This window comes from Chlamydotis macqueenii, chromosome 5 (genome assembly GCF_036417535.1).
Source record: "Chlamydotis macqueenii isolate bChlMac1 chromosome 5, bChlMac1.mat, whole genome shotgun sequence".
Classification (NCBI taxonomy): Eukaryota; Metazoa; Chordata; class Aves; order Otidiformes; family Otididae; genus Chlamydotis; species Chlamydotis macqueenii.
The window spans coordinates 44,432,290-44,444,229 of record NC_141560.1 but is presented as its reverse complement, the minus strand read 5'-3'; the positions used below and the strand labels follow the sequence as shown (position 1 = coordinate 44,444,229).

General features: G+C 43.6%; 2 protein-coding genes across 16 annotated transcripts in view; one reads left to right on the top strand and one right to left on the bottom strand.

Moving 5' to 3' along the window:
• Positions 1-81: 81 nt before the first annotated feature.
• Positions 82-2,780, bottom strand: PTPMT1 (protein tyrosine phosphatase mitochondrial 1). Its single transcript, XM_086748082.1, has 4 exons — positions 2,445-2,780; positions 2,291-2,371; positions 1,554-1,745; positions 82-339 (listed from the first exon to the last, which is right to left on the bottom strand). Exons 1-4 carry the CDS (start codon positions 2,613-2,615, stop codon positions 208-210), a joined length of 576 nt encoding a protein of 191 aa, XP_086604208.1. The 5' UTR covers positions 2,616-2,780; the 3' UTR covers positions 82-207.
• The window catches only part of CELF1 (CUGBP Elav-like family member 1), a 66,988-nt gene continuing 57,721 nt past the window's right edge, over positions 2,674-11,940 (top strand). For 13 of the 15 annotated variants that reach the window (XM_086748066.1, XM_086748067.1, XM_086748063.1 and 10 more), the window contains exon 1: positions 2,942-3,064. The gene's annotated coding sequence lies outside the window, so the exon portion shown is untranslated. Of the gene's footprint in view, positions 2,695-2,941; positions 3,065-11,940 lie in introns of those variants that run through there. The other 2 variants (XM_086748069.1, XM_086748072.1) reach the window with 2 other exon arrangements.

Genomic DNA, 11,940 nt, shown 5'->3' with positions numbered 1-11,940 from the left:
AATTATGTGGCTCAGAGAAAACTAAGATATTAGCCGTAAGGAAAGAAAAGCTTTAATGAAACAGCCCAGCCTCCCCTTTACTGTAATTTATGTAAAAACTTCTTTATTGATGGCAAAGAACTACAACACTTAAGCCTTCATTAGATCAATAAAATGTAAGGTTTTTTTTAAAGCAGCTGAGACAGATTTTGATAGTTCTTACTGACACTATGCAGTTGTCCCAGCGATCACGTTCCTGTGAAATGTCTCCAGGACCTGGACTTGCTTGTGCCGAATGAGGATGTGGGGACGAATCTTACCAATAGCTTCTATTGCTTCCTGAGGGCTCAAGTGATGCAGCTGAAAAGGCAGAAACCCTGCAAGTGAAAATCCATTCCATCCCTCCACCAGTTAATGGAGCCTTTCTGGAGGCTACAGGCAACATGGGAGTTGTTGGAAAACTTGCTGCTTTTGCCTGAACGTCAATGCAAGTTCATGAAATGAGTCCCTCAAAGAGGGATGGTTGCTGCCTAGGACCTCCATTTTCTGTCTCACTCATGCTTCCTTCATATTGTGAATGGTTGCCTCTCCTAGTCCCACCAGACAAAAGTGAAAGTGCAGCTTGCTTTTTTTATTTTTAAAAAACTTTACTCGTACTCCCATTGCATTTCAGCAGTTAGTGAGAAAATTTTCCAGGGAGCACTTAATAACACCAACAGAAGAATCCACAGGTGGGATTTTGTTCTTAGTGCTGGCTTACCGAGTTGAATCTGCAGAGAAACTTACAATACCAAAATCACTTCTCTTGATCCTGAATTGTATTTAATGAAAAGCTCAGAAAGGCTCACCATTTCAGTTAACCAAGGAGAAAATCTGAATAACAAAAAATTGATTTTATGTGCTCAGTGAACGTACTCTCATGACTGACTTGTTATTCCCATCTTAATCTGTTCCTCCATAGAAATAATTAAGAATGGCAGAATCATTCAAAACCTGTTGAGAACTTACTGTGTTAATGGCCCAGAAAACTGAGCAGCTTCCTGAAGTCTGACTGATTTGCCAGAACCAACAGATACTATCAGACCACGTGTTTCAAAGCTTTGTTGCAACAACAGTTTCTTTCCTATAAAATCGGAACGTTTTTGCCTGTGCCTGTGCTAATAACTGAGGTGACAGACACAGACTGTATAGATGAATGAAAAGACTACTTACAACGGCAGCTATATTGCAGCTTTACCGCTGTCTCATTGCCAGGAAGCATCATCTGGACAGTATCATAAGTGCAGATGCAAAGATAAACTAGATTATCAAAGAAAGCTTAGACCACAGTTCAGCAAACATTGTTTCAGTTGTTCCTTTACCTTGCATTTGCCACATTCTACAAAACAACAATGTAAATTTGGGGCCTTGCTATCTACCTCTCTTAAAATGGGTTTCCAGTACAAACTCTGTAAAATCATGGAATATTAATGCACCTGTACACGCTCAGGCTTCTTGAGCAAAAACAAACTGTAAAGGTTGTCTGTATTTGTCAGTACGAAAATAAACCCCATTTAGCATAGAATCCTTCTTACTTGAATTAAATATGCTGCCACCATGGTGGCACTGCGGGAGCGTCCTGCCTTGCAGTGCACATAGACACTGTTGCCACAGGCCCGGTGTTTCAGTATGAATTGGACACCCTTGTGGAGGTTTTCCAAGGTGGGGACTCCAGTTAGATCTACGGTGCTGAGACGCAGTTGCTCCACTCCCATTGCCTCCCATTCCTGAAATGGGCATAGCAGATAGGATCAGTTAACTTTTTTGTTTTGTTTTGTTTTGTTTTTTTCCAGAAAGAAAACCCAGAACCCAGTTGAGACTGCTGGGAAATTCAGTGGGGTTGTAAGCAGACTTTGAATGTCAATCCTTTAAATCAGATGTGCAAAAACTTTAGTGCTGGTTAGCAGAAAGGAGAAGTTAAAGGGAACTGAAAAGATGTAAAGGTAAAGGAGAGGAGGGGAGCTGAAATCTCGTCGTGAAACAAAAGGCATTCTTTTATCTGCATAGTGATGTATGAGGACTGAATGCTCCCCTTCCCTATCTGCCACTACAGCTGTAACACTGTACTTGCATCCTCACGTTTTACTGGTTTGTCGCATGGTTTGAGAAGTCGGCTTAGGTACGAAGCTGCCACGTTTCTGCTGTCAGAGGCCTTGGCGGTCGCTGCCAGGGTCACGGCAGGAGGTGGCTCAAGCCTCACCTGCGCCGGGACAGGCGACAGGAGACCCTTCCTGGGGGGGCACCGGCAAGCTCCCCGGGCCGCCGGGCTCACCTGGGCGGAGCAGCAGAGGAAGCGGGTCTCGTACTCCTCGTTGAGAGTGACCACGGCGCGCACGTTCTCCTCCGCCACCAGCTGCGGACACGGGCACAGGCACTGGTCAAGCACCGCCGGCCCTCCCCGTCCCGCCCCGCCGCGCCCGCCTTACCCTGCGGCTGTCTCCCCGCAGCGGCAGCGCCCCCAGCAGCACGGCGCCGTCGATGCGGTGGAACCAGGGCCGGCGGGAACCGGGCAGCTGCGCCCGCACCGCTGTATACAGCAGCGTCGGGTAGAAGAGGAGCCGCGCCGCCCCGGCGCCCAGCGCCTCCGCTACCCCCATCACGGGCAGCGCCGCGCCGGGCCGGGCCGCGCCGCGCCGGCCAAGGGGCGGACGAGCGCCGCGGACGAGCGCACTGAGGGTGAGGAGACAGGGGAGCCTGCCCCGGGCTTGTGGCGGGAGTAGGGGACGTCGGGCGGGCCTGCAGCCGCCCTGACGGCTGGAGCGGGGCGGTGTCAGGCGGGGCGCGGAGAGGCCGGCCAGCCAGAGAGGGGCGGGCGTGCGGCTCCGGCCCCTCCACCTCGAGCCCGCCGTGGTCTCTCCCGGAAGCGCCGCCATCTTGCGGAGCCGGCCTGAGGCGGCGCAGGGAGCTGAGCGGGACTCGGGTGGATCCCTGGGGGCAGGTGAGGGCGGCGGCCGCCAGGAGGAGCTCGGGCCGGGCCGGGCAGGGACGGAGCGGAGCCGAGCCGAGCCGAGCCGAGCCCGCGGAGAGCGCGATCCGCCTCGCGCAGGTAACGGCTCTCCTTCTCATTCTCCCCCCCCGTTCCCCTAGGCTCCCGCCGTGAGGCCACTCGTGCCGGGCCGCGGCGGCAGCCTCTGCGGCGGGCGCCTCGCTCCCCCTCGCCCGCCTTTCCCTTTCCCCGCCGCCGCGCGGAGGGGCTGGGGCCGGCGGGGGAGCCACCGCGCCGCCGCCCTGTCCGCGCCACCCCGGGGGCGGTGGCCGCCCCGCCGGGAGCCCCCTCCGGGGCCCGAAACCGGAGGCCGCCGGTTGTCGTATCTGATCCGAGCGCTGACAGCGCCTCGGGCGCCGCTGGGCCGCGGGGCGGCGGCGGGGGGCGCTGCAGGTGCGAGCGCAGCCCGAGGTGGCGTCGCCATTGGGGTGGGGTGGGGTGGGGTGGGGTGGGGGGACTGCGTCGGGCCCGGGGCGGCCCTTGGGGCTGGGGAGCGGCTCCCCCGGGCTGCGGGCGCCGCCAGCCTGCCGGGCTGGGTGGCTGAAGTGCCGCGGAGCGGCTCCGGGGCTTATGCCAGGCATCTGGGCCGCGGTTACAAGTCGTTGAGGGCGCGGTGGGAGTCTGTCTTTCGGACTAGTGAAACGTGTGCTGGTACACGAGGGGGTTGAGGCAAGTCGTGTATACGAGAAACGCAAGCAGGGGAGTTGGAGTCCTACACAGTGTGAGAATTGGTAGTCTCAAATGTGAGAAGGCGTGACAGACGCTACTGGAACGAAATAGGAAAAGAAATATGGAAACCAGGAGAGATTCAACGTAAAATGAGTGATAAATAGATGAAGCAATAAAGGTTGATAACAGCATGGGATTTTTATAGGACTGTTTATACGCAGGAAGTTGAGAGGCAGCGTTATAATAAAGTATGTAACCTTCAGTCCTTTAAATTCCTAAGGGATTGTGGCCCAGACGTTTTCACCTTTAAGGCACAGGCATTCTCTTCTGCCAGAAGTTGTCAGGGAGGATTTTTCAAATATTGCAGCTTTCTTGTGTGTACTGCTTGAGTTTGGGTCGTTGAGTGTGTTTCACCAGGAGCTAACTTGATTTAGAAAAATATTTAGTGGGGGTTTGCATCTTGAAGTACAATTTTCTTCTGATCTACAGGAGCTGGGACTTTCTGAGTATCTTGAATGTATTTCTTTTTTTATGTTATTCTTTATGTGTGTCTGTCTGTCCTTCCAGTCTTATTCTTTGTTTTAGGGATCACAATAATTCCTAAATTATCTCCTGATGCCTTTTGCTGTCTTCTCTCTTACTCCTCTATAGATTTGTTCATCAGATAGATTTTACTCTACTGACCTGTCATTCCATATCCATAATAAACACATCACATTCTTTTTCTTCCCCTCAACTATGTTCTTGGGAACTCTCCATAATATGAGATACTGTGCTTCCTAGAGTTGTGTCTGAACTCAGGTCTTTAAGAGGCAGCTTTGTTGGAAATACTGCTACTGTAGTAGACGTTTAAAAATATGTCTTTACGCAGAGATAGGAAATGTTAAGGTGGGTGCAGCTTACATCCTGCAACTTTATATGTTCAGTTGCATTCCTGCTGGTGAAGAGGCCCCACAGCAGGAGCACAATTCTTATATCTGCTCAGGGATATGGGTGCAGATGTATATACCAGTAAAATCCCTAAGTAGGGATTTTAAAATACGATGATGTAAAGGATTTTTTTTTTTTTTTTAAAGGTACTTACTATTCTCTTTCAGCCTATGCTCGCTTTCAAAATTATTGCTGCTATTTATTCTGGGAAAGTATATGCTGGTTTGTGGAGTGTGTTTACCCTTTCTGAATTATCACTCTTTCATGGCTGTGTTTTTCCTTTCCCTGTCAAAGTTTCTATGTTTCATTTAGAGAAAAATCAGTCCCAGATCCTACTTCCTTACCTGCTTGCTCTTATGTATCTACGTTTTTCATATATGAAACAAAATAATAGGTGCAGACATAGGGAATTGTGTTTACATGTGAGAGAAAGCATTAGCATCTGAAAGAGTAGACAATTGAAAAGTGACTGTCTAAAAATCATAAACACTAAAAGACGAAGATTTATGTGTTAGGTTTTTTTTTTTTTTGTTTTGCAAGTGTATGGCTTACAATAATGACAACTTAGCTGTCTTTCACAATGGGAGATATGGTAAAGAACTGCACAGTAGTTCTGTGTACTTATTACTGCATCCACCTTTTTGCTAGTCCTTCAAAACCAGATACACTTGTAAGATTATCGTTAAATGGTGGGAGGGAGGTGTATTTTAACTTTTCTTTCTTCTGCTGCGAGTAGGGATTCTGAAGACGTGCTGCCTGGCTATACTCCTCTGAAAGGAAAAGCGAGAAAGGTGGCTGTATCATAGATATGCAATAATTTTATATCTCCTCAGTAATAAATCCATAATTTGCAATGTCCCTTGCGAGTAACCTTTACATCAATTGGAAGAATCATTAGGTGAAACAAATTCTGGCACTTTGGCATAAGATATGTATTTATAATATTGTGTAACTTTTCTTTTGAAATTACTGCAAACAATATTATGCTGAAATAGTTGCATTTCATAAAAAATAGATGTTTATGTGGTTCTTAAATATTCAGACTCGCTTTGAGTACCTATAATCCAGTCTCTTAACTAAACTTAGTAAGAAACTTTGTTATGAGCAGGTTGTTCCTTAACTATTTCTTGCATCTTTTTCTGAAAAGTGATTCTTGCTTATCAGTTACTGTGGTTCTTAATTTCATCTGTTTACCTTCTGGGTCTTCTGTGACAAATCTCTTCAGAGGGCCTGCTCTCATTTTTTCTTTAGTGCTTTTTTTAGGCTAGATGGGAAGTAATACAGATTCTCCCTAGTTTCAAGATAACCCAATTATTAGTGTCTGACTTCAGTATCTAAGAAGAACCCACTGTTCTGGGTGTTGAAATAGAGACTGTTGTTTGGCGATATGTCGATGGAGCAGTCCAGTTTTCCAAGTTATAATGTGAGTTTTGCTACTGAAACAGCAACAATAGTCCAGCAGATTCAGGCTTATATTTCTGCATTCTTATTTATCAGTCTTGCCATGAATGTCTTAATTTTTATTTTTTTTTTTTAATCTAGGCATGTTCAGTATTGCTTCTTGTCCTTTAGTTTACCATTCCCCAAGCCTATGTGCAGAATTATTCATTGCCTCGGTAACTGACTTCAGGCAAGAAAGTATCATTTTTATCCATTTGGCAGGGGAAAAAAACAGTGTAAATCAAAGCAGAGTAAAATACTTTAGAGTTTATTAGAATGGGAGTTGTAAATTGAGAAGAGTTATTTAGACCTTCTAATGGGTATTTCTCTAGAAGTATCACAACACAATATCTTCAGTTGTGATCCTGTTACAAGATTTCTTGAGGCAAGAGAGGTTATCTTGATTGGAAAAAAAGTAACCAGTAGTTTTATTGCCCTTCCTTCTGTTATTAGAGATGCTTGTGTTATATAAAAAAATGCAACATACCACCTTTTCTGGTGTTGCTGTCTGCACCTATTTTGGATTGTCCTGCCAAGACACTTTGTGTTTGGGGCATAGGAGTGAAAAGAGACAACTTTAGCATTCACATTTTCAAGAGGGGATTTCCCAGACGTCAACTGAACATCTTGTTTGCACCTGATTCAAGCATGTAAAGCTAAAACATACGTTAGGTCAAAGCAGGAAATTTGGACAGAGCAAGGATGAAAATGTAAGCTGCTTCAAAGCTTCTGGGCAAGTTAGTCTGCAAATGCTTTGCTGTAGGGATTAATAGCTCACAAGTCTGAGCTGTGATAGGCAGAGCAGGCTTATTTGTTTGACAGCAATATAGTACGGCACAGTTATCACAGGTAGAGGACATCTTTCTGTCATCCTGAGTAGCATAAAACTTCCAGCTGTCTTAGCTCTGTGCATGTTAAAAGAAAAGGCATTGTTGCTAACTGAATTCAAGATGAACAGTGAGCAACTAGATAGCTGAACAGAAGTCTTCCATAGTTCTCAACTCTTAGCAAAGAATTTCAGTTCAGGTGATTCAGTTCGTGGCACAGGTGTATGTCTGTGAAAGCTTTATGCCAGAAGTGGAATCATCTTTTCTAAGCTGTCTTCTCTGTCCCATGTATGCCCGCTACCCTCCTATCTTCAGTACTGTCAGTATGTGATGGTCTGGTTTTTTTGTTTGGTTTTTAGAAAAAGAGATGCTTGTTTACTGGCTGCTCTGTTACAGGCAGAGTACTAGTGGCAAACTGACAAACTGCAAGTCTTAGTAATGAGTCTGTACTGATGTAGAGTAGATTCATAGCTGATTTAATGGCTTGGTTTGTGGTGGTAAAGTTCAAGATAGATAAAGATTATATAAACTGGACTTAAGATCATATCTCTCTCAGATTTTCACATTGGTTTAACTAAATTACCTGTAAATATAATTTGAATTAACTAGCTTAGATATTGCTGAAATTCATGCAAATGAGTAGGCATTTTAAGTTCTTTGTCCTTTTCAGAGGCACACCTCAGGAGATTTTGAATGAGCATGTGGATAAGAGGATGAGTGTTTGTTGGGTATCCAGTGTCATGCTGGTATGATACCTGGCAGGCTTTCCTTTGCAGGCAATTTTTTTTTTTTTTTATGATTGCATGCTACATATTGTCTCAGAACTGAATTCTCTCCTGATTCTTATAAGAACTCAGGTAAATTTCTATGATGTCTTGCGTTGGTTTTTCTTGATATTATTTTGAGTTTTTCAGGACCTTGGCTTTTTTTCATCTCCATCAAAATTACTCTTTCTATTAGCTTTCACTTCTACCTGCAGGCTGTTTCGTACCACACCCTTCACGAAAGTGATGTAGTTCTTATCCACTAGATTTCAGTATTTCACATGTCAGAGTAAAACTATTGTTCTTCAAACATCTTATTTAGAATTCAGGTTTTCCCTGAATTCATGAATATTCTGTGCTATTTTTGCGTCAAACTGTGCAGTTCAAAAGATATTCCAACATATGCACACTACTCACAAATCCTTCAGAATCTATTGGAAAGGGAACATTCATGTCTTTTTTTCAAAGCAGAGGAGTTGGTTATTTATGAAGTCTGTAAGTCGAATGAAGTATTTGGCAAACAACACCCAAGCCTGCATACAAAAATGATATAATCTTTCTTAATTTACTATATGCAGAGATTTGCAGGGTAGATACCAGACATCTTAATACCTCTGCAAAGTCTTGCAAGATAGAACTTTGATAAATGGTTCTTCAGAAGGCAATGAAATATTGGTCTTTCAGGAGGAGAGAATATATTTTCAACGTTACATCTAGCTCTTGCATTTCCTGTAGGCACAACACAGTGTAAAAGTAGTTCTTCTCTCATTTGTAGTCTTAGATTCCTAAGCAGAGCACCATCTCAAAATCTTTTTGCTAACTCACCTGCACTTCCTTGTTATTTGCCTTCCAAAAAAATGCCTGTTTTCCATTTAAACTTCTAGATTGAAAAACATACATCTTAATGACAGGTCAACTTAGTGAAGAATTGTATTTCTTCTGGGTTTTTTTTTGTTTGTTTTTTTGTTGTTGTTGTTGTTGGTTGGTTGGTTTTTTTTCCCCTCGTGTTATGACTGTACAGTGTCTAGCACAATTTATGAGTGAAACCATAAAGATTATTTGTGCAGTCATAAGTGACCTTACAAGTTATGTTACTGTTGAAAATGGTCAATATGCAAAATCTTTGGGGCGAAAAAGGTATATATATTCTCTAAAGCAGTTTTGGCTGTTCAGAAATCTATGATCATGTGCTTTGTGACTTGGGAAAAGATAAGTGAGAGTATTCTAATACTTGTGGAGTAAAGCCACCTGTATTACATTTTGGGTTGTGGATTCAGTGCCAGAGTTTGACTATCAGAGACTGGCTGTAGGTGGTATTGTCTGTATTTCACAGTGTGGAAGCTGCTATGACGCTGACTCTCTGATGCAAAATTTACTTTAGAATTTCTTTGGGTTTTAAAGTATTTTTCATTTAATTTAAGACTAAGTTTAATAGGCTTTTCATGACTACTTTCAGGGGAGCTAGACTAGGACGCATATTCTTGATCCTTTATTTTTTGTGAGGAAAATAGTTCAGGGTATGCTTAGGCATACAGCTAATTCTGAGTATGCTTATTTTTTCCTGAATTTGCAGGGAGCCTAAACCGTTAGTCATGAGAAATATAAAAAATATCAAGATTGTTGGTTTAAATACCAGCACTTTAATATCTATTTGCAAGTCACATTAACAGAACTACCTGACTAGTGCGCTTCTTGGAGTTCTGAGTTGGTTACTACATTCCTGATACAGCTGAGAGCTGTAACTTCCACTTTTTTGTAGGAGAGAACTTTTCTGGTAGCTTCTGTAAGACGGTTTTGTATCACCACATAAATGTGGGATACGCTAAGTATAAGAAATGGGCAGCAGCATAGGGTAATAAATCTCTCAGGAAAAATTATGCTTTTGTATATAAAGGAAATTGCTTTTGAGTTTGCAAACTGTCATACCTGTGTACTAAAAAAAATCAGAGACTATGCTACCTTTTTTTTTTTTTTTTTTTTTTCCATTTAATACCTAGGGATTCGGGTTTTCAGTTACACTAATTTTGCTCTCTTTCTGTGCCAGAACATGAAAAGGAGGAGGAAGAAAAGGAGAGGAGAGGATGCTGCACAGAAGTGGGTTTCTTCTGTTTTTAAGAAGAATGCATAAAAAAAGATTTAGTTTGTGTTCATACATTGTCAAAAAGGACTACTGGGAAAGTAGATGTGATGTAGTAATTTGTATCAGCCAATGGGAAAGGTCATGCTTACTGATTTAGGAAAATACTTTAAAAGGGAAAAGGGTTTAAAAAGATTGCTATAATTCAATTTGGGGCAGCGAAGGTCAAACCAAGAGCTTAGTATGTACATGTGTGCATCCAAAAGCAACAAGGGAGAGCTGGCCAGTTCAGTAGTTCTTGAAAAGCTGCGTGGATGTGGGGATTCCCCATAAGGGAGATTTTTGTCTTACATCTGAGTTGCTGCCCAGATTCTGTTGGATGAAAAGTATTGGACGTTTCTGCGTTATTAAGGTGGGCTTGTGCAAAATGGACTTGGAACTAATTTCAAAACAGTAACTCCCTTAAGTTTGTACACTTTATTTTTTTTCTTCCCCTACACGGTGTGACAGTGAATGAGGGTGTGTGTGTGTAAAGGAACTTGTCTTAGCAATGGTCTCTTTCACAGACCATGTATGGGTAAAGCAGTTCAGCTGGTTCAGCTCCCTGCTCCTCCCTCTCGGAGAGCTGAGCAGAATATCTTCTGCTGAAGCGGTTGTTGCACTTTCAGCTTTCTATATTTGTACAGCAGCAGCACACTAGCTAACTAGGCAGTGTGGCCGGCCTTGTGTGCATTCGGCACTTGCTGAGCAGAATTGAGAGCCAGGGCTTACAGTCTCTGTTGTTGCGTCCATCTGTCTGTCTGTCTCTGCGTCTCTGGGGAGGACTGGCATTCCAAGTGAAAGGTGATCTGTTTGTGGATGTATGTTTGATTGTTTGTTTATTTGTTTTTTTGTAAAATGCAGTTCATCCAAGTTGGGAGTCTGTGGACCGGGAGTGGAAGAGGGAAGGCAGTTAGTTGTCTTGCAGGGAGAGTATGTAGTGTGTGGTAATGACATCAGAAAGATACAGTTTTAACCTCCAAAAGAGCTGCTGTCTTGGGATGAGGATTTTAATGTCCCTGTCTGCTTTGGGGAGTGATTAGGCAGGGCTGTATCTTTCCATAAAAGGTCTGTTGTCACTGTCTGCCATGAAGATTAATGAAAGCTAGATCCTATCCTGGAATAATTGAGTGCTATCTGGTTGTTACGGGCAAGGGGTGTTAATGAGGAGCTAGACCCTGGCCAGCCTAGTTTGGAATAAGAAGCTAGCGCTGAGGGATGTAGGAAATACAGTGTAAGGAAGAGCTGGAAACTTGTAACTAGGACTTCTCTGGCTGTGCATTTGCATAAACTTTGTGTCAAAGTCCTGTACACCTTGGGGTGACTATTCACAATTGCTTTTCTTAAGTGGTAGGTCAGGTGAACAAATAGTGGAGGAAGTCTGTTAGCTGCTGACACTGTAGTAAACTGTTGATATCGTGTTATATGAGTGGCAGAAAGGTGCTCAAAATAGTGGCAGCAACTGGATCCACCATTAACATTGGCAATAAATTTTTTTGAGAGGGAGGAAGAGGGAAATAGGTTATAGGGTAGTTTTTCTGTCTTTAGGGTATGCTGTCCAGTTACAAATTCGGCTGCCTTTTGAATATCTATGTAAATAGGCGTCAGGCCTTTTGTTTCTGGAGTTTGAGCAAGGAAAACATTGCTCACTTGTTAAGCAGAAGGCAGCATCTTGCTAAAATACCATTACTGAGGACCATGTTCCATAAACTCTGTCTGAATTGTTTTCCTTTCCTACCACTGCAATGTCTTCAAATGTATTTCCTTCTGAAAAAACTATGTGTGTATCAAATTTGGAAGAAGCAAATTTTGGAGGCAAATTGGGGGATCTCAGCTGCCCAGCAGTGTCTGAATTGCATTGTGTCTGCAGACAGGGAACTGTGATTCATGTGAGACTGAGGGTCATCTCGTTCTTGAACTGCTTGAACTCAAGCAACTCTGTTGTGCGGCTGTTTTCTGATTGTTCTTTGTTTAATGGGAACACGCTGCAGTAGTTGGTCCATTTTAATCTGTAAAACCTATGGGATTCATTGTGAATATGTAGCTTCTGGGACATCAAGCTTGTTGTCTTAAGTGCCTGCATATATTGCCCAATTCTTGCATCCTCTTAAAGCCCTCTGCATTTCTTTCCTCCCGCTTGTCCACTTCTTGACTCCACAGTTGACATTCTTTCATTTATACCAGCTGGAT